This window comes from Zootoca vivipara, chromosome 5 (genome assembly GCF_965207765.1).
Source record: "Zootoca vivipara chromosome 5, rZooViv2.hap1.1, whole genome shotgun sequence".
NCBI lineage: Eukaryota > Metazoa > Chordata > Lepidosauria > Squamata > Lacertidae > Zootoca > Zootoca vivipara.
This window is the reverse complement of record NC_142588.1, coordinates 81,174,233-81,196,257: the sequence shown is the minus strand read 5'-3', so window position 1 is coordinate 81,196,257 and position 22,025 is coordinate 81,174,233. Positions and strand designations below refer to the sequence as shown.

General features: G+C 43.5%; 1 protein-coding gene across 1 annotated transcript in view; it reads right to left on the bottom strand.

The window, feature by feature from the left end:
• Positions 1-19,286, bottom strand: part of LOC118093937 (uncharacterized) — a 197,993-nt gene extending 178,707 nt beyond the window's left edge. The window contains exons 1-4 of the mRNA XM_088669182.1: positions 18,867-19,286; positions 8,353-8,487; positions 7,282-7,394; positions 5,789-5,884 (exon numbers count right to left, since the gene is read on the bottom strand). Of these exons, the coding sequence (XP_088525308.1) occupies positions 5,789-5,884; positions 7,282-7,394; positions 8,353-8,487; positions 18,867-18,952 (430 nt within the window). The 5' untranslated portion in view covers positions 18,953-19,286. The remainder of the gene's footprint in view (positions 1-5,788; positions 5,885-7,281; positions 7,395-8,352; positions 8,488-18,866) is intronic.
• Between the last annotated feature and the right edge of the window lie 2,739 nt (positions 19,287-22,025).

Sequence of the window (22,025 nt, the reverse complement as noted above, 5' to 3'; positions counted from 1 at the left end):
CAGCCCCTGCTAATCAGGGAAGAACTCTAGGGTGGAGGGGTGGGGTGGGCGTTTTGTTTTTCAGTTTTTCCTAGGTTCACGCCCGCTTGGTACAGCAAATGGCCATTCCCCTCTTCAGCAAACTGGCCAGCACATCCTTGACCAACCCCACTCTGCCCCATTTTTGGACCTGACCCCTGATACTGCAAGCAGAAGCCATGGGGTAGGGGGAAGAGTTTACTGCAACAACAGGCTTAAGCACCTAAGCCAGTGGTTTTCAAGGCACCCAAAGACTTGTGTGGCTGTTTGTTGCAGCAGCCCTGGCTACAAGCTACACTAGTGTGGCTGGCCAGGGGGCACTGGTTGCCAGGAGCAGAGGTGGCCTCGGAGTAAGCAAGCAGGCGAAGGAGCCCCAGCCAGCCAGTCTGTCAGCCCTTGCTGTTGGGAATGGACAGACAAGCCTCAGGCCCCTGTGGGGCAGTGCGAGGAGGCACCTCTCTTTGGAGCATGGGGAGGCAGCTCAGAGACCAGGGGTGGCCGCTGCAACAGCCCAGAGGACTCCCAAAGAGAAGGGAGGGAAAACGAGGCTGAGGGCACAACTCCACAAGGGAGGCTGTTTAAAAAAGGGCAAGAGGCTGCCAGCTCTGCAGGGAAGGGATGACATAACTGGGCTCCTGAGCCCCAGAGGCGTGCTGCAGAAATAATGTAGTTGGTCAAGGGAGCCGTGTACTCAAAAAGGTTGAAAACCTCTGACCTAAACTAATAAGCACATAAGCACCGACTCTTAACATTTTTATGTCTCCAGATGCATACAGAATTCTTCACACAGGCTTGTATTTTCTAGAAGAGTACCTATGACAGTCTACTGCAACAAGGAGGAATGCATTAGGAGAAAAAAATCGTAAGTCGAAGCAACCCTATCTAAAAATTCGTAAGTAGAAAAAATCCTTTCTAAACTGCATCCAAGATGGCGGACGGAGCTCCGTTCGTAAGTAGAAACATTCGTAAGTAGAGGTTACAGGTAGGTAGCCGTGTTGGTCTGGGTCGAAGTAAAATAAAAAAATTCCTTCAGTAGCACCTTAAAGACCAACTAAGTTTTTATTTTGGTATGAGCTTTCGTGTGCATGCACACTTCTTCAGATACCGTATCTGAAGAAGTGTGCATGCACACGAAAGCTCATACCAAAATAAAAACTTAGTTGGTCTTTAAGGTGCTACTGAAGGAATTTTTTTATTTTAATTCGTAAGTAGAGTTATTCGTAAGTAGAGGTACCACTGTACGAGAGTTCACCACACAATAAATAAGTTGGCCTTCAAGAGGTGCCATAAGACACAAACTTACCTCAGTTCTGTACTTGATATCATAGTTATTTTGAGGTAAGTGTATTCTCCGGAACGTTTATCCTCTCATTCCTAAAGTAGATGTTTGCTGTGCCTACCGGGGGAGGGGGGGAGAGGTGCACTATAAGACACCCTTCGCTAATCTGAAAACTTCCAGATGTTTAGGACTACAATGTTCATCAGCCATTCCTGATGCTAGCTGGGGCTTATGGGCGTTGTAGTCCAAAACAGCTGGAGGGCACCCAGTTGGCAAAGGGTGCTATTGGATGATAGAAACTTGCAACCCATCGTTCTCCCCCCTTTCTAGGCTGTGTATGCACATTGTGGCCACTAGATAACATCCCTGTAAGAATTTAAAACAGGCATCCCCAAACTGCGGCCCTCCAGATGTTTTGGCCTACAGCTCCCATGATCCCTAGCTAACAGGACCAGTGGTCAGGTAAGATGGGAATTGTAGTCCAAAACATCTGGAGGGCCGAAGTTTGGGGATGCCTGATATAAAGAGTGCCTTGCCAGATCAGACCAAAGGCCTACCTCATAAAGCATTCATTCTGTTTCCATAGCGACTAGCCAGAGGCTTCTGGGAAGCCCACAAACAGGGGACCAGCACAACAGCCACAACAACATTTGTGATCTCTAACAGCTGGTATTTAGAGGCATACTGTCCCTGGCTTGAGGTGACATAAAGCCATCAAGACTAGTAACCATCTTCAGTATTAATCCTGGGCTCAGTACTGACCCTTGTAGGTGTGAGCTGGTGGGACAAAAAAAATATGTATTGAGCCATTGAGATGTAGCGGCTATGGAATAGGGCCTAGGAGACCAAGGTTCAAATTTCTTCTCCGCCAGGAAGGACAGGCAACCCACATCATTTACATGGCAGTCACGTTCCGAGACACCGAGCGTTGAAGTTAAATCGCATATACCGTATTTGAAACACATTGAAAAAGCCTGCAATCACTCCTCCCCTCCCCACCCCGTTCTGCCCCTTTTGGTGACTTTTTGGGTTACTTCCTGGTTTGGGGTTACTTCCTGCGTATGTGCAGCCGCACACATATTGAATGTGCGTTAAGGGGGGCAGGTTGCCTGTACATTGAGTATTATTTGGCCAATCACAGTCTCTCAGTCTAACCTGCCTCAAATGGTTGCTTTGAGGATAAAAAGCAGGGGGGGGGGGGTTGAGACCATGTAAGCCACCTTGAACTCCTTGGAGGAAAGGTGGGTTATAAATGTAATAGTAAATAAATAAAACATTGGCTGAGGGGAAGCAAGCCCTACTTAATCCTCCTTCCCTCGACTTTACCACCTTAGCCAAAATGGATAAGCAGTAATTTCAAATCCCAGCCTTGACACGAGACGTCTCAAGAGAAGAGTTCTGACCCTCAAAGAACACAGCTTGCTCAGTGCCGCCTGATTAAAAACATGAATAATCTTTATGAGAATGTCTTCCTTACATGTTTGAGCTGGGTGGTTATTTAAAGAAAATAAATAATAATGCACATAAAAGTCTGTTTCAAGACAACTGGCAAATACTTGGTGGATGGGCCCTTTTTTAATGTGAACTTTACACAGCTCAATCTGTTAATGAATGTCTAGTATTTTAAGCATGTGGCCAGGTCACTCTTAATATTTTGTTTTAAAATATCTTACGCTATGCAGAAAAACTGATGGAATACAAAGATGCAAAGGAATTGCATTTCTTCTTACTGTTCTGGAAACCTTTGCCTCGAAATCAAGATAACCTCGTATTGCAGACTTACAAAATAAGCTGTAACATCTCTAAGGGAGTCATTAGACTACCTCGCAAATTGCAAGGGAATCGCTCCCTATTACAGATTGTTATGATATCCCTGGGCTGTCCTTGGTCATGTTAGTGAACTGTTAAAAGCTTTCTATGCCCCTGTTCGATGTAATGCATTAATAATGGCTTCACTTTAAAAAACAAAACAAAAAACTACTCACCACCTTTCCCCCTCATTAGCCGGCTTGAATGCCCAACAATCAAGGGGGAAACGACTCAGATTATAGGAAATTTTAGAACTATACATTCCAACATACTTTGGAGTAATGAACCAGGTTTAACCAATTCCTTCTTTATATGTGTCCTCAAAAGTAAGAGTGCCAGAGCCGAAAAGTTTCAATAGCAACAGATGTGTAATCTTCAGTGGAGGACAACAGGGGCCTTGCACCCATTGTGGATATTCCAGGATCCTGTCCCTGAAATTTTCATAGCTGTCCAGCTTTCCCTTTTCTTGCGAGGAAGCCAATTCAACATAAGGGAATTTCCCTTTTAAAAAAGGGAGAACTTGACAGCTATGAATTTTGTGATATAAAAAAGCAAAGGCAGTTGGCTCATGAGCACAATTCCAAAATCTGCATGATCAGGCCAACCAAAATGTCACTTTTTTGGAATTTAAAAAGATGTGTGCTTTTTGCCACGGTCTGCAACCTTAGCAGCAACTTCTGAACCATGTATGTCCAACAGAAGTAGTCTTTGCCTTCATTTCCAGGACCCATGAATGGCTTTTTACAAATATATCAAAGTGAATTTTGCCTACAGTGTCATTTACAGATCCAGACCTGGCAGCCTATCAATAGCAGAGAGCTCATAGCCCATGCTAGAAGTGATGACTGCCAGAATTCCAATCAGACCCTCAGGAATCAGTTGAATGTGCACAGACCACCGAGATAAAACTTCAAGCTGTAAAGAACCAGAAATGGCAGACTAAGCAGCAGTTTTGAATGGTTTCGTGTCAGCACTCTAGTCAACTCCCTGGGAAAGAACCACCATGAAAATCCTCGTTTTGATTCCAGAATCCAACCTTATTCCTGCAGCTCCACAGTTTCTCCCACCCTGGAATGCCATATGCCTTGCTTGCTCAAGGGAATGCCTTTATGTTTTAGACATTAAGGTAATTGCTGCATTAACAACTAGAGTTTTGAAACATCGGCTCAGATTCTTCCAACATTCCCCATCAGAGCTAAAGGGAGTTCTGGAGCTTCTGCTGAAATGGACATTGTGCAGATGTCAATGGAAACACAATTCCATTTGTGGGCCCACAACACACTGATCTGCATTCTCCATAGCGCAAAGCATTGCATCAACAAAGACTCTGGTTGCACTGGTAGAATTATTCCTTGTTATACCTGATGTAGTTTAGCCTCTGAGTCACATGAAAGTCATACCAGTGCCGAAGGTGCATCAATATCATTAAGCTGCACTAGTGGAAAAGTTACCTGGAAGGAGCACTCATGTTTTCTGTGCCCACAACTACATACACACATGACCTCAACCCACTCTTATCACAGCGCCTGTATCCAAGTTTCGATTCCTGTTCAAGACTTCAGACAAGTTTTAAGACAGACAGACAGTGTTGGGCTCCAACCCCCATTAGCTCCAGCCAGCATGCCCAATGGATAAGGATGATGAGAGTTGGGGTCCAACATCTGGAGGACACGAGATTCCCAGCCCCCTGTACTAGACACATCCCTTCCCTCCTTTCTCCCAATATTCCTAATCCATAATCCAACAAGACAGAGCCAAGTGTGGTACACAAACACGCAAAACGGCTTTTGCAGAACCACGTGATCACACCCCAGCAGAGATTGCCTGGGATTACCAACTGCGTGGTTTAATTTGGAAATGCAGTAAAAATATAAACATAAGGAACTGCAGAAAGAGGTGGAGGGGAGCTGAAAGATGATATATGAAATAACTTGATTTTTAAGAGTATTTTTGCTTTTCATACAATGAAAATTATAAATAATTTGTTTTTAAAAGGAATACCAATTGCGTGATTTGTTACTTTCAAGAGGCAGTTATGCACACAACCACTGTAATCTGAATGCTTGAATCCACCCATTATAAAGATACAGAGAGCTTCAGCAACATCAGGCAACTTCCAGGTTGCTTATCATAAGCAATCTCAGCTTGCAGTCAGGAATGCAAGGTGAAAGTGATTTCCATTCTAGCCTGTCTTCAGCTCAGTTTTCATGAAATGCTACATTTGTCTCTTTGTCCACTACTTAAAATAAATTAAGTGCTTATTTGCCTAAGTTATAAATTTAACAATAACCAACAATGCAATTATCTGCGCACCATCTACTTCCATGGAAAGGAAATATCAAAACAATGTAAAAAGATTTAAATAATAATAATAATAATTACATATCAGTTGTGGGCTTTAGAAAATAAGTATGTGGTGAGTAAATCTGGTTGTATTTGCTGGGTCGTTCCAGACATGAGACAAAAAACACAATCTGCTTCTGTTTCTGGAAGAATTCTCTGACTTTCCAACTTGCAGCTTAATGCCATAAGACGCTACTCAAAACGTACTAAGGCCGTGCAGTTGTATCCTTCCGCAGTGGGCTTTAATTGTCATGCCACATTAAGGAAACCGAATGTAACAAAGCTTAGGTCACCACATGGCTAGAACCTCCCCAGAAAAATATGAAACTTCTGACTCACCATACTGGCAGCGGGATCCCTGAAATCCTGCTGGACACTGGCACATCCCACCAGAGCATTTCCCTCCATTGAAACAAGTGCCCACAGAGCACAATGCTGGAGAAAAAGGGGAGAGACAAGGAAGCAACAGTTATATGCAGAATCCATGAGCTTCTCATACAGCTAGTACTACAAATGTTGCTTGAAAGCGAATGTGCACAAGTCTTCCCTCCAGGAAGGGAAGGGAAGCATTATTAATAAAATAACCCTGAGGGCTTTTGCACACATAACATGGCAGCAAACCTTAACTATAAATGCATGTTCAGCAACTGGCAGCTGCGTTTTTCCTAACATGTGCATGCACAATACACCTGCGTCCAAACACATTTGCACATTTCATGCTTGGGACTTGTCCTACGCTGTTGTTTTAATTAAATGCAAAAGCTCAGTGCTTTATGCTTTGCATAAAGAAGGTGCCAATCCTCAGGGCTGCGAATGTCCTCTCGAAAACCCTGGAGTCCTGCTGCCAAGCAGTAGAGACATTAATTACCAAGCTGCATGGAGGAAACGAGATGGATCCATGGTCTGACTCAGTATTTATTCAGTTATTTTGTTTATTAAATTTCTATGCCACCCTTCATCCTAGAATCACAGGGTAGTTTACAGTATAAAAACGCAAACACACATAACATAGTTAAAACAAAAAACAAAGAACAATAACCCCACACATACCAAGTTTAAAAGGCCATAAATTTATCCAAATTATCCAAAGGCCTGAGAGAAGAGAATGTTTTTGCCTGGTGCAAAAAGATATGTAAACAAAGGCGCCAGGTGAGCCTCTCTGGGAGAGTATTCCATAAGCAAGGAGCCACTGCAGAAATGGCTCATCTGTCGACCTCTCAGGGAAGAGGCACACGAAGAAGGGCCTCAGGTGATACCGTAATTGCAGGGTCAATTCATATGGGGAGAGGTGGTCCTTGAGGTATGGAGGTCCAGAGCCATTGAGGGTTTTATAGGTAAAAACCAACACTTTGAATTGGTCCCGGAAACTGACAGTCAGTGCGGAGTCAGGCCAGAATTGGCGTTATATGCTCAAACTGTCTTAGCTCCAGTGAGTAGCCTGGCTACCAAATTCTGCACCCGCTGAAGTTTCCAAACCTTCAGAGGCAGCCCCACGTATAATGTGCTGCAGTAATCTAACCTAGAGGTTACCAGAGCATAGGCAACAGAAGTTAGGTTATCCCTGTTCAGATAGGGGCACAGCTGGTCCACCAGCTGAAGCTGATGGAAAGCACTCCATGCTGCCAAGTCTCCATGCTACCACTTGAGTCTCAAGAAACAGCCAAGGATCCAGTAGTACCCCCAAGCTGCATACCCACTTCTTCAGAGGAAGTGTAACCTCATCAAGCATAAAGGAGCTTTTGGTGTTCCTGTTTTTTAAAAAATAAATAAATCAAGAAGCATCTTTAAAAAATGAGTTAAGCATCTCACGGTATTCTACAATCACAACTTACCGTGAAGGCACCCAGCTTCATCATCTTTCTTCTGGCTCCAGCCAGGGCAGCACTTAAAGACAGTGTGATGTTCCATGCTGTACACTTGCTTATAAATGGTATAATAGCTTGTCCTTTAAAAATAGCAAAAGCACAGTGTAAGGTAGTGTTAAGACAAAACATTGCCCTACTTTGTTCAGGGAACAGCTATGGTCTACATCCAGCACGTAAGGAATAAAACAGCATCTCTATTTTGAGACACATTATCAGTTATTGCATAGCAGTGGTTTTCAAACTTCCTTTCTTCGGGGAATGCTGTTGACATTGAACTCACCTGATTTATCATCCATGCATCTGCCATGGGACCCACATATTTCAGAAACAGGGAGGGGCAAAAAAAAAAATTTTAGTGAGTATATTAGAGGTTACCGCCCACACACTTCTTCTGTGCTTTTCTGCTTGTGTGGTGGCACCTCGATAAAACCACTTCTTGCTGTTTATAGCAGAGTTTTCCCCGGAGGCAGAGGACAAGAACAGGAGTCATACTCAAATTCACAGTTAAGGGCTTCTTTATTGCTTGACTGGTTGCACAAGCATTTCTGTTACTATTATATACAAGCTATTTACATTCCTTCTTTCTCTCTCCAGCATGGTATAATCTCAGTCCAGTAATTAACAATCCGGACACAGCAAAACTCACAATATCAGCAGCACACATTGTCTTACTTCCAAACTTGTTATCAGTGTGTGTGCTGACGTGTGTGTGTGTGTTTGTGTGCTTTCCTCATGTGGAAATTACAGCCTGCAACAACCTCCCTTTATTTGCACCTCCAGCTGACACCAATCAAGCCTCGATTGCCACTCCTACACACTAAAGAAAAAAATCTGGAACCCTCTTTAAAGCTTCCAGGAATTTTTATCTGTTTCTTAAAGAATGTTTTCCTAACAGAGTAAAGCAAAGGTGTGCACTCATCATCTCTTAACACTTAACTAATGTGTGGTAGGTGATCCTGGGTAAGCCCACTTGCTTACAATGATAAAAACTGCTTTATTGATCAAACCATGCTTTAAAAACACAGGACCATGTGTTACCTTCTCTCATAGGCCATGCACCATCTCTGTCCTGCACAGTCCTGCTTCCACATCTTCACCAAACGGGTAAAGGCTTGAACACATGGCTGGCGAACCCCCACCATTGCCAACTCTTGCTCGGAACAGACATTTGGCCTGCCAATTTTGGGAGACAAAATTAAATCAAGAGCATGCATTGCAGACACAAAACGCCAGATAACTGTGTCAAACGCTCCCAATTCTTATTTTGATTACCCAGATGTGAGTAACCAACACCTTCCTACCTACTTTATGTTGTAAACAGAACGTGATTTTAGACCAAGCCTCTTCACTGGTTGGTTCACACAACTTGATTTTCAACTGCTTAATTGCTCAGCGATGAATAATTAACAGATGGTTGTACAGACCTGAGATGGAAAACCTGTAGTCCACCAAATACTGTTGGACCTCAACTCTCAGCATCCCCAAGCAGCACTGACAATGCTCAAGGATTATGGGAGCCATAGCCCAGCAACATCTTTTAAATGTCTTGTGGGAAGGGAATTATTGGTTTGTTTTTGTTCTTATTTTTATTACGTGTTTTGTGTGTTTTGAGGGCACTAGGTTTCCCCAGCCACTCTGGGCGGCTTCCAACAGAAGAATAATCAATTAAAAATTAAAAGCCTCCCTAAACAAGGCTGCCTTCAGATGTCTTCTAAAAATCTGGTAGCTGTTTTTCTCTTTGACTTCTGATGGGAGGGCATTCCACAGGGCAGGCGCCACTACCAAGAAGGCCCTCTGCTTGGTTCCCTGCAACTTGGCTTCTCGCAACGAGGGAACCGCCAGAAGGCCCTCGGCACTGGACCTCAGTGTTCAGGAAGAATGATGGGGGTGAAGACGCTCCTTCAGGTATACTGGACCGAGGCCATTTAGGGCTTTAGGAAGTTTGCATTTCCCATACACCACCACTGTAGCCCTTCCTAACCTGCATTACAAACTTGATTATCCTTGTATTGGAGGTGGCAGGTGGGGACAGGGCAGGGCTGATGTGGTGGGGCTCGTCTAAGTCCTAATAAGGATGGCGAGGAAGCAGTCAACAAGAAACTCAGTCCTTTAACCACTACACTAGGCCGGCTATCCAGAAACATGTTCCCTAAAAAGGAAGGAAGTTTGGAAACTGTAGGCTAATCATCAATATGTCATCTAGTCATCATTTCCCCCCAACCAGAATCCAGAAACATGAATTGAGTGGATTGAGTGGTGACACGCCTGCTCAAATATAACCAGTATAGGATGAGAAGTTTGAATTGTGCTATGAATATGCATGAACTGAAAAATGATCAAACTGTTTAGTGGGCAGCTGCTCAGTAGGTGCTAAACACACTATAGTAAGCGACTAAATTCAGCAGAAGAGTCTTTTAACGCCCCCACTAAACGGAAGGTGTCCCAGCTTGTATCAGGTCAACTGAAGCGTCTGCTGCCTGAACGCTGTGAAGTCAAGATACACTTGATTTGCCACATTACAGCAACCCCGCCACCCGCAAGCAGTGAGACGTTCCAGGGGCAGCGCTATAGGGTTTTATTTCCTTGGATGAGGAAACACAGGTCTGAATATTTAAGATGTCTTTGTAATATATCTATTACAAAATAAGCAAGCACTGTGTGAGTGGAAGTAAGCTGATTCTTCGAAGCTGGCAGAAAACACATCATTATTGTACAAAGTTCACAGAGTCCCTGCAACTCAAAATATATATTTATTTTTTTACAGCCAGCTAATAGCTCTCTCTCTCCCTCTCTCCTTCAGTTCAAACAATGAACTGGTTCCTCTGCTTCTTCCCCCAGCTCTAACATGACATACCTGCCCCCTGCCAAAAGCAGGGGAATAGAGATTCCCAGGCATCAAGGACAGAGAAGGGGAGGAAATGGTAGGGCAGGATCTAATGGTAGATCTCTGGGTGATTTGCAGTAGATAAGCAAGGGTTTCTGACTCCCAATTGTTTAACTATTAGGCTCCTTTGAGAGGAAGGGCAGGATATAAATGTAATACAGTGGTACCTCGGGTTAAGAACTTAATTAGTTCTGGAGGCCCGTTCTTAACCTGAAACTGTTCTTAACCTGAGATACCACTTTAGCTAATAGGACCTCCCGCTGCCGCCGCGCGATTTCTGTTCTCATCCTGAAGCAAAGTTTTTTAACCCGAGGTACTATTTCTGGGTTAGCGGAGTCTGTAACCTGAAGCGTCTGTAACCTGAGGTACCACTGTATAAAACAACAACAGCACCAGTAGCTTAGAAGGATGTGTCAATTTCAGTTCTCTTCTTGCCTCATTTTTAAAGCTTTAATTCAGTTCTCCACATTTCTGCAGCAAGTTGCAAACAGAAACATTGCAAAATCCTCACGAAAATTCACCAGCATTTTAGAGTGAATTTCTCCTAACAAACACATTTTTTTTGTACACAGTTTTGGCCAATTTACACATTTTTGCAAAAGATTCCCCCCAATACAGGTTTGTATGTTGTACTCACCAATATAATCATATTTATACACACTTGTCCCTAATATATGCATTTTTGTAGATACTGGTAAATAAATCAGTGTGGATTTCGAGGGATGGCTGTGTTTTGGTTCTCAATTTGTGACGACTTGCATGTGTGAAATAGCCAAAGGTCACTGACAGAACACTTTCCCAATGTCTCAGTTGTTACTGTATGTTGTTTGAGGCTCATACTGGCAGATAACCAGCTTATAACATGGGGCATCTTTTGATGTGCCATTGGTACATTTAGCACTATGCTGACTGGCAGCAGCTGTCCAGTATTTCAGACAGGAGACATTCCCTGCTTACATGGAGGAGCTGAGGGTTGAACCGGGGTCCTTCTGAATGCAAAGCCTCTGCTCTACTCCGAGCTACGACCCTTTCCCAACAAGGTTAAGTAACAGTGAATCCATTTCAGTGGATGACGTTCACACACTCCGTTTCAAGTCATTAATTGATGAGCCATCATGTGACGTATGCACATGTGCAAATGGGCCTAAAGTTTGGGAGCCCAATTTCACAAAAGAAGGTTGATCATTCGCAATTCCTACAAGCTAGATTTCTGATGTTTTGTAATAATTCAGGGTACTCTGAATTCAGTGTTGCGCTTTTTCAGTTGTTCCATTTGTACAAGAATTTCAGCTTGCCGGATGGAATGAACCCCACCTCTCCTCCCCCCTGCATGCTGTTCTGTGGGGTTCTCCTGATACAACCATCCCAAGATAATATCAGGGGCCACAGAGGGTAGGAGACTGCATAAAGCTCCTTGTGCAAGTGGAAGCGAAGTCTGATGCAACGGAATTTTAGATGTTGACAGCCACTGTGCATCAGCATGTGCTAACATGCTCTGTACTATACATCATGTTGTCATCTATCCTTTCCTCTTTCTTGGATTGGTACATATGATCATTTTACAACAGGCCAACACTAAAGGTGCAGTAAAATCATCCTTGGTGCTTGGCAGAAGCACACTGAGTTAACCTAGGCTGAAAGCACTCATCCTGGGCAAGTTTATTTGCCTGTGCCCAAAGGTTCCCTTCCTCGATCGAAGCATCATTTTCACCAGCTTCTGAAATCTCAAAACTGTCCCTAGGAATCAGAAAGCTTCTGGAATCTCAATTGTTCTTTCAAGCTGATCTGTTCTCATCTGCACAATTTTCCCGAAATTCATTGCGGAGACTTATCTCTGGCAAGAGCAAACAAAACACAAAAAACCCTAACAATGACACTCTCTCTCTCTCTCTATATATATATATATATATGTGTGTGTGTGTGTGTGTGTGTGTGTGTGTGTGTGTGTGTATAAACGCATGCTATAATCTCCAGTAAAAGAAACAAATGGAGATGTAGCAGGCTTTAGGTTTGTCTGTACATACCAATGAGATTAATTTCGACCTCGCTGGTGAAAACGTTTTAGAAGCATACATTTAAAAGCTTGCTGCATAATTGTCACTTCTATAAAACCACAATTGTCAGTCTCCAAAATATATGGCAAATCAAATGTTAACATCTGCTGCTCAGAAATGTGGAGAAGCAGAAGACAGATGTGGATTTACTGCAGGGGAAACCCTGTGACTCTCAATTGCTCAGTCGGCAGAGCATGAGACTCTTAATCTCAGGGTCGTGGGTTTGAGCCCCATGTTGGGTAAAGATTCCTGCATTGCAGAGGGCTTGGACTAGATGACCCTTGTGATCCCTTCCAACTCTACAATTCTATGATTATTGAATTACAGCTCTCATCAGTGCTGGCCATCAGCTGGTCCTCCATTTGGGAGGACCAAAGGTTTCCCCTTTTTAGTTTACTGACTGCTGTACTTCCTTACACATGGTAACAAAGCGCTAGAAATAGACCTGACATAAGAGAGATGGCTGCTAGGCATAATGGCGATCTAGTGCCTCCAGCATTGAAGGCCCCATACCTCTGTACCAATCATTGAGGAACAGCAGGAAAGGGTTACTGTTGAACTGAATTTCTTAATTGAATTGAATTTATACACTATAGGAATCATGCCCTGCCTATAGGCTGCCACTAGGCATTTGGTTGGCCACCGTGGATAACATGATGCAGGACTACATAAGCTTTTGTCTGACTCAGGACAGCTCTTAGGTATTCACAGCTATCCGATTCCACTCAAGATATACTCTGGCCATGAAACTATACTACGTAAACTACATCAGTGGCATTCGAAATTCAGAAATATAATCTAGGTGCCCAATAGCTCCTTCAACCAGGGTTACAGTTATGGAAATGGAATGTCTAGTTGCCATTTGGGGGCCAGAAGACTCAAAAGTCATGCTTTTTATATGACTTTTTGGTTCCCGAAACTTCATTCTGATTGTGCAGATAAAATATAATGGATAGAAATCGATAGGATATGTTGCTAGCTTGTGAAAACAGTCAAGGTCCAAGGATCCCCAGTCATGCACCTCGAAATGGTGAAGAAGTCAGCGTCATCCTGGCGCCTGGGCATCTTCGCTTGAACACTGATCAACCAATGTATTTAACCAGCACATAGTTCAATGTTATATATGCCACCACCTACCTTCAATGGCTCTATGCAGTTAATGCAAGATAAATTTGGCTGTGTGCATATAAACAACGAATAGGGGATGCAATTAGATTTCAGAACAGTGGAGTCTACCAGAAAAATAAATAACTCTAAGGGTACCATACAAGCAAAGCTTATATAGGAAACAGAGAGAAGATTAGGCTACTGAACAGAGCTGATGCACTCTTTTTATTTGAAAATACAAAAACCAGTATCTTACATGCAGCATTTGTGAGAGCCTTGGACTAACTCAAATGAATGCACTCACTGATGTCAGTTGACGGGATCATCTATCTAATGTGTTCCAGGAAACCCTTGAGTTCCTCCAAAGTTCATCAGGGATTCTTCAATGAGGAAATCAGAAGAAGCAGGCAAGCCTCCTTTAAGAACACCTTGCCCACCATCATCTGCCTTCCCTTTCAGTGTACAAGCTGTATGTTCTAGATTTATTTGTTTCATTATAAATCACTTCCCACGCTTTGTGTACTTTCACTTTTTCATCTTCCAAATAAGCATGCCAGCCAAACTTGTTATCAAAACCCTCTAGGTCCAGCAACTCATGATTTTCCAAAGTGCTCCATGGTTTAGGTCCGGCAGCGCCAGCCCTCCCCTCTCTTTTGAATCAGTTAATAATTTTAATTTTATCCTAGCTGGTTTATAATTCCAAATGAATTTAGTGAGGTCATTGTTTGAAGATGTTATTTCCTGTTCCCAATATTGGCAACATTTGAAACAAAAAGAGCATTCTGGGTAGGATGTTCATTTATATGGTCTCAATTCTTCCTAGCAATGATAAATTTAGCCTATTCCAAATGTCCAAAGCTCTTTTAACCTCTTTCCATACTTTTATATTATCTTTAACCAAATTGTTTGTATTATTAGTAATCCATATTCCAAGATATTTAGTTTTGTTTACTACTTTCAATCCCACTTTATCTTGTAATCAGCCAATCTCCTCTCTTGGTAAATTTTTAACTATTATATTTGTTTTATTCATATTGATATCCAACCCTGCTAATTCGCCAAATTCTTTAATTTTCTCCAATGCTTGGGGGATACTTTCAATTGGGTCCTCCACTGTAATTATAACATTGTCTGCGAATGCTTTTACCGTGTGGACATTCTTTCCAATTGTGATTCCTTTAACTTTATCATATTCCCTTAAATTTTTTAACAGAAATTCCAGACATAGAATAAATAAAAGTGGGGACAGGGGGCATCCTTGCCTAGTACCTCTTTGGATCTATATCTCTCCAGTTATCTCATTGTTCAATATTAATTTGGCTCTCTGCGTTTTATCAATTACCCTTATTCCCCTTGAAAAAACTTCACCAAATCCCAAATTCATCACATATTTCTTTATAAATATCCACGATACTTTGTTGAAAGCTTTCTCCGTGTCAAGTAATAGGAATGCCGCCTTTTTGTTAATCTTCACACTTAGATATTCTAAAATATCTATGATGTTCCTCAGATTGTTATGCATAAACCTATTTGGGAGGAATCCCGCTTGATCTCTATTAATTAAATTTCCCAGGATCTTTTTCATTCTGCTAGCTATTAAATCTGAGAATATTTCATAATCTTTTTTTACTAGAGAAATTGGCTGAATTTTTTTGATTCGGATTGTATCCGAATTTTGTTTTGGAATAACTGATATACACTTGTTCCCAAGATTTTGGGGTTGTTCCTTTCTCCAGAATCTCGTTCATTAATGTCCTTAAAGGTTCTATCAATATTTTTGCAAACTTTTTATAAAATAGCGTAGTTAATCCGTCTGTTCCTGGTGACTTCCTGGGCTTCGCTCTCTTAATTGCCTCCTGCACCTCCTCAGTTGAAAAGGGTTCATTAAAAAACTTAATCTTTTCTTCATCGATTTTTAGTATGTTAGCTTTTTTAAAATACTCAATCCTTAATTGATCTGTTTTGCCCTCCAAACACAGTCACAAAAACAAAACAAAAAAGCCACAAAAACAAAAACGCAAAATAAATAGCAAAAACAGACAGACCTCAGCGTAACACTCAAAACGGAAGTGTGGTGCTTAGAACGGAAGTGTGACACTCAAAATGCAGCACGTTTGGCTTCTGAGAAGTTTGCAAACCCGAACACTTACTTCCTGGTTTGCAGTGTTTGGGTTCCAAGCTGTTTGAGTAACAAGGCGTTTGAGAACCAAGGTACCACTGTAGACTTTCCCTTCCTTTCTGCTGTTGTCCCTCCTTTCCCTACTTTTAAGAAAATGAAAATTACCAGAAAAAAACCATTAAAAATGGGTCATAGCCCTGCTGGGAGCTATGTTAGGTTTGTCTGTCACCTAATTACGAGTCCTGGCTTATTAGTAGAAGACCTGTACCCAAATTTTCGAAGGTGGGTCAGGTTCACAGGTGAGGACTATGCTATCTCATGTAAAAAATAATACAAAAAGTCAATATACAGTTCCCAATGGAAAGCTGTAGACATTGGTCATGGGGAAAATAGGAAATTAAAAAATGACCCAGTCCCAAAATAGGAGCACTAGCATGGGGTCCTAAAGATGCAGTGACAATCTATGACTCCTAATATCAACACAAGCAGTTTGAAACTGTGAACCTGCCCTTTAGACGCTCCCCAGAATAATTCTGCCTAAAGATGGTTGTGAGAGGTAGACAGCAGCATGCTCCCTCTTCCCTTCTCCCCACCCCCACCGCAAAGTTACACATCTCCCTAATCGTTTCTCTGTTCAATAACCTCCAGAGACCTGAAGTCTGCAGCTATTGCACAAAGCAGCTGTCAAGAAAAGAAATCCAATTAAACTTTTTGCCATGGGGCTGACCCCGATTGTAGGCTGCAGTATAGACCAGACAGTGTCACTCAAGCATTAGGTAACACACAAGAACAGGCAAGGCACTTCACACAGCAGGCACAATGCCACACTCTTTGACTCCAGTTAATTAATGCAGCATAATTACAGCCCTCCCGATTCTACCCTCTTGTCACAACGGCCAATTCAAATCACCACTGCATATATGAAGCACATACTGAAATTGTCATTAAGAGCAATTCGATCATTCTATTACAGAAGATGAAATGTGTCCTGTCTCCAAAGCCAGAAGATCAGGGACATGCTATGGGTTTGTGCACACTGATGACGAGTTACCTCTTCCCTTCCTATGGTTTTCTCCAACCAGTTTTGTTGGTATCTGCACTAACCATGGTTTGAAGCGGGTTTGCTTTGAAACAATGATTTATGTCACTGGGACGCTGCAATTAAAGTAAGCTATGGGGAGGAAGAAATTTGTGCAGAAAAGGGGAGGAGTGAAGGGATGCAAACCCCTGCAACCCTAAACCGTGGTTTGGCGATCTGGACCGCCGTGTCTGCACAGACCCTTATACTCTGTGACTATAAGGATAGTAATTAAGGCATACTGTTGGATAACTAAACCATGATAGCATGCCATATATGTGTCCTGCCCAAAGGATGTAGCATTTAGAAGCCTCTTTTTCTGTCTGGAATAAAATTAAAGTCACTACATAGCAGTATTGCAATACAATAGCAGATTGCATGCAATGTTGCAACTGTAAACACGTTTGGTGGGAGCTCAGCACCTTCCTCACATAGCTTCCTTCCTACATACACCATCACTCAAGAAACCCAATGCAGGAAGCTGCCTTTTAGAAAGAGAGTATTGGTCCATGTTGCTTAGTAGAGCAGTGGCTCTCCAGGGTTTCAGGTAGGTAGGAGGCATTTCCAGCTTTACCTGGAGATTCCAAGGACTAAACCTGGGACGTCTGCATGAAAAGCAGATGCTCTACCACTGAGCTATGGTTGTTCCCAAAGGGTCTAACAAAAGAATGCACTTTGCTGTGAGCATGCACCAAAAACAAACACCAAAAACAAATCACATGGAGGAAGGGCACAATGTGAATCTCTGTTACACATGCAAAGAGCTAGAGGCCACAACTTATTGAGGTTTTCCACCACACCTCCACACAGAAATGCTCATATGCTTTTCTCAGCCATGACGGCATGTCCAAAGGATAAGTGGCCACACTCTTGTCAGCACAGATGCAAAATGCATGTAGACATTTTGTCAATGCACAAAGCAGCTGTGAATTCCACCGAAGCCAACAAGAGTCCACAGAGTAAGGGCTTTTAGAACTGGAGTGAGATACTGCCTTAAGTACTTTGGGAGGAATTCAGTGTCGCTCTAAGGCAACTGCTCCATCAATGCAAGCATTCCTGCTTGCCAGACAATCTGCTGTCTCTCCTCTACACAAACCTGCTATTCCAGGGTTTCTCCTGACCCTCCCAAGCAGATTTGGAGATAATGGAGGGCAGGGGGAGGCGGAGAAATCATACAGGGGGAGGAGAGGGGTTCAAGTCCCATTGCCCTAGTTTCTGCTAGCACAACTTACTTGAATCTGGTCCTTTGTCTGAAAAGTGCTTACTGACTAAAGAGAGTAAAACTTCCCTTGCTCCCTAAGAGCAAGGATGCCTTATTTTACTAAAGCAAAATGGCGCAGATAAACTCGCACATGATTAGTCTATTAAATCCTGAAAAATCACCTCCCCTCAATGCTTACCTCCGTGTCTTGCAATCAGGGAGTCCCTGGTTCAATTCCCACACCGTAAACTTAAGGCGCATCCGACGCACATTTGAAGTACATGACTTCCCCCAAAGAATCCTGGGAACTGTAGCTTCCCCTGGAAGAACTGCAATTTCCAGCACCATGAATAAACTACAGTTTGTAATCCATGTGCTTTAAATGTGTAGCTGGGTGTGCTTTGAATGTATGGGGTGGCTCTGCCCAAGAACTCTGCCTACAACCTTGGCAGGAAGCAGATTCCTATAGGGATGGTTTCACTTTAGCAACAGCACCCTTTTATTAACCTTCCTCATTCACAAGAACGCAGGAACCTCCTGCCTTGTACTGAGACAGACCTCCATCTAGCTCAATATTGTCTCACTGGTGAACAGCGGCTCTCCTGGGTTTCAGGCAGAACCTACCTGGAGACACTGGGGATTGAACCTGGGAACTTCTGCATGCACAACAGATGCTCTCCCAACAAAACTGCTAATACATTTGTAATGCTAAGCAGGGACTGGTCTGCTTTCAAATTGGATGGGGAGGGGAAGGGTCACATGTTGAGATTCCAGCATTGCAGGGGGTTGGACTAGATGACCCTACAATTCCGTGATTAAATAGTCTTCTGAGGCTGCAATCCTAGCCATGCCTAAACTCATGACTAAGCGCAGCTGAATTAAGAAGAGCATACACCCAGGTGAATGGGGTTAGGATAGTAGCTTTAGAGACGAGGAGGGGTGGGAAGCAAAACGGGAATTCCAAGACATTCCACCCTTTGTGCGGGGATCAAAGTGGGATTCCCACCCGCCCCCGTTCCGTTTCCCTCCCCGCACAGAACAAGATGCAAAAGGACTCTGAGCAACCAACTCCCCTTCCAAAGAATAAAAGACCCGTCCGCTCCACTCACATGCCCTGCTGAAGTTGCAGCGGCGCGCTCGGCGAGACCACCAGGCTGCCAAGGATGCACACGAGCCACGCTCCGTTCGGGGTCATCTCGGCGGGGCTCCGAGGTCGAAAGCCGCCGGCTGCAGGTCTTCAGCTGCCCGTCCCGGGCTGGCGCTGCTGCCGAAGAGCAGCGAGCTGGGGGAAAGTTGGCATCGGGGAACTTCAGAGGGGACGGTCGCTGCGCGTTCAGATTAAGAGGGATTAAGGAAATTTAACAAAAAATAAAATTATTTTTAAAAAATCGGGAAGCGCTGTCGCACCGGCGGCGTACGGGGGAAGCAACCGATTAGGGCAATTTCCCTCCAGCTTTCTGCGTCTCTCCTCGCCGCGTTGCTCAGCAGACCCGCGCAAGCAACAGGCTCTGCTGAAGCTCCACCTCCCAGGCGCAGCTTGCAGCCCTCCAAATCATTTAAAGCCTCCGCCGAGCCAATCACGCTTTTCCAAGTTCCTCGCCCCGCCCACAATTTGGGTCGGGGGTGGGAGGCGCGCTCTGCTGGGATTCCTAGGAAAAAAGAAGAACCCGTCAATGGGGATGGACTATCTAGTTGAATTTACAGCCCCACGTGGAGGAGTCAGGCTCATTTGCTTCCCGTTCGCAGTCGATCAAGTCGTGTCTAACTTTGCACTGGCTACGTAGAATAAATACGGCGCTTCGGTCGCATCACCGTCAATAAATTCCTCTCTAATTCTGCGTCCAGAAATGCTAAATTCTGCAACTGGAATTGTGTAACCGTAGCACTGTACACATACAGTATTTACTGTTTCTGGCTGTGAAATGGGGAGGGGGGGATAACTTCAACCTGAGTGCCTAGATAGATAAACAGACTTGGAAGAGGAATTTATAAAGGTTATACCATCAGCCCCAGGAAAACTGCACATTCTCTTTTGTTTTGGGGTGGAACTTCAGCCAGCCAGACCCTCTTCTGTAGCAGTCCGTGCAGACCAATCAAGGTGTCTTCCAGCTATGCAAAGCCCTACCCTGCTCAAACAGAGATTCTGCTAGTATGGGTACAGGTGAGGAAACAACCCTACTGAGCTCTTGTAACCCTAATGCTTCAGCAGGTGGGATCAACTTACTTCCTCAAGCCTTGAATCAGCCTCAGGGCACTAAGCACTGTGATCCATTCTTTCAAATGAAACTTGTGTGTCATGGAAGACATGCCAGTAAGGAAGCTGGACAAGGTTGATTGTTTCTCTTAGACAAGAAGGAAACAAAAACTGCTGACTCTACCAAGTCTAGTGCCATCTAGTGACCAAGTAGCAAAATTACACTATCCACCAGGGCTGGTCCACACCCATAAGGCAAGGTGAGGCAACCATCTTCAATAGCAAGATTTACAGGGGCAGCAGATTCCAATGTCAATCTTTTTTTTCCCTCCTGCCCCCCCCCCCCGATGTAGGACTTCCTGCAACCCTTCTTCCATGGTGGGCACAATTTTGGGGTCTGACTCAGGTGCCAAAATATATTGGGCTTGCCCTGCTATGCACGCAATGTGCTTAGGATTGCTGCCTGAATGGCACACCCAGACAAAATAAGACTTGTAATAGTTTGTTCACTCTTCTGCAGTGTTAAAGGATAAACTAATCTCATTACCTTTTGGAAAGCAGAGGGGGTTTTTTAGTCGCCTTTTATTTCTTTAACTCTGGTTGGGGTTGGACAAGGAGAACACCAGAAGTGCCAGCAGGATCAGGCCAACGACCCATTTAGTCCAGTATCCTGTTATCACAATGCCCAACAAGGTGCTTATGGGAAGCCCACAAGCAGGATGTGAGAACAAAGCAGGAGGATTTTGGATAAAGCCATAAACCTCTGTTTTCAAGGCTGGATGTTAATTACAGCTGATATATCATCTGAACCTGGAACTAACTTGAAGCTTCCTGTGAGACAAAGAAAAAGGAACAGCCAAAAATACACCAGTGATCATTTTCCACTAGCCGTTTACTGGCAAAGATTGATTAGCCTCCCAACAAGGTGACTTTCAAAAATATACCGTACTGTAGTTGAAAACATTAATAAAATAATTGCTCGATGGTTATTTGTTTTTTTAAATTGATATTTAAAATTTCTTTTTTTCTATACATTTTGCAAATATTCATGTGCAGCTAGATTCTATGCATATTTATATGGAAGGAAGCCCCATTGTTTATAATGGTGCTTACTCCTGAGTAAGTGTGCATAGGGTTGCAGTAAAAAACAAAAAAACTAGCAAGCAACAGATTCTCTAGTAAGATGAAAATACCTGATGTGGGCCCCTCCAGATTGGTTGTTTTGTGTGTGAAAGTATTCTGTGTCATGTCATTGATGCAATACTAGTGAATTAGTGGTGGATTTATACTGGACCATCCACATCTCATTCCACTTTCTTAGTTGTTCTGCGATGTTCCCCCAATGTTACTGCATTATTGCCATCTGGAGGGGGACTCTTGCACAATAGCAGGGACAAAAAATGGCTTGGGACATTTGTGGCATAAAAGGTTACAAGATTTCAGCAGAAACCTATAGGGCATGCGCTAACTGGAAATGAAGAAGTATGTCTGCCCTTTTGTAGACACAAACAGTATTGAAAGAGGGATCATCTATAAATGCCCTGCCACCATCATTGAGCACAAATCAAAGAATGATAGAATGGTTAAGTTGGAAGGGATCCTAAGGGTTTTCTGGTCCAGCTCTCTGCATCTGGTCTGATCCTGCCCACAACCATCCCTTGGTGGGCTTGAACCACCAACCTTCCAGTTATCAGCCAGATGCACAGACCCATTGCGCCACCTGAGGTAATAGTGTTGTTGTTGGCATCCTTCTGTATTTAGAAACAATGGAGTGCACTTTCAGGGGTGAAGCTAAACCACTGTGTTAACAGCTCCAAAGTGACCTGCCTGGGCAGTGTGTATGGAGGTCCTAGGGTGCCCAGGCGACAAGATACTCCTCTTGGCCTCACTGATGTGGTCCAAAGGAAAGCAGAGCAATACGTTTGGCACCAGCTTGCACGACAAAAAGGGCATCTGGAGGAGACCCTGAGGTCTGATGTGGAAGCAGAGGACTTCAGTTGTCTGATGGAGCCCTTATGCTGTGCCTCCATCTATGCTCAGCACATATATTTGAAAAGGAACACAAATATTTGTT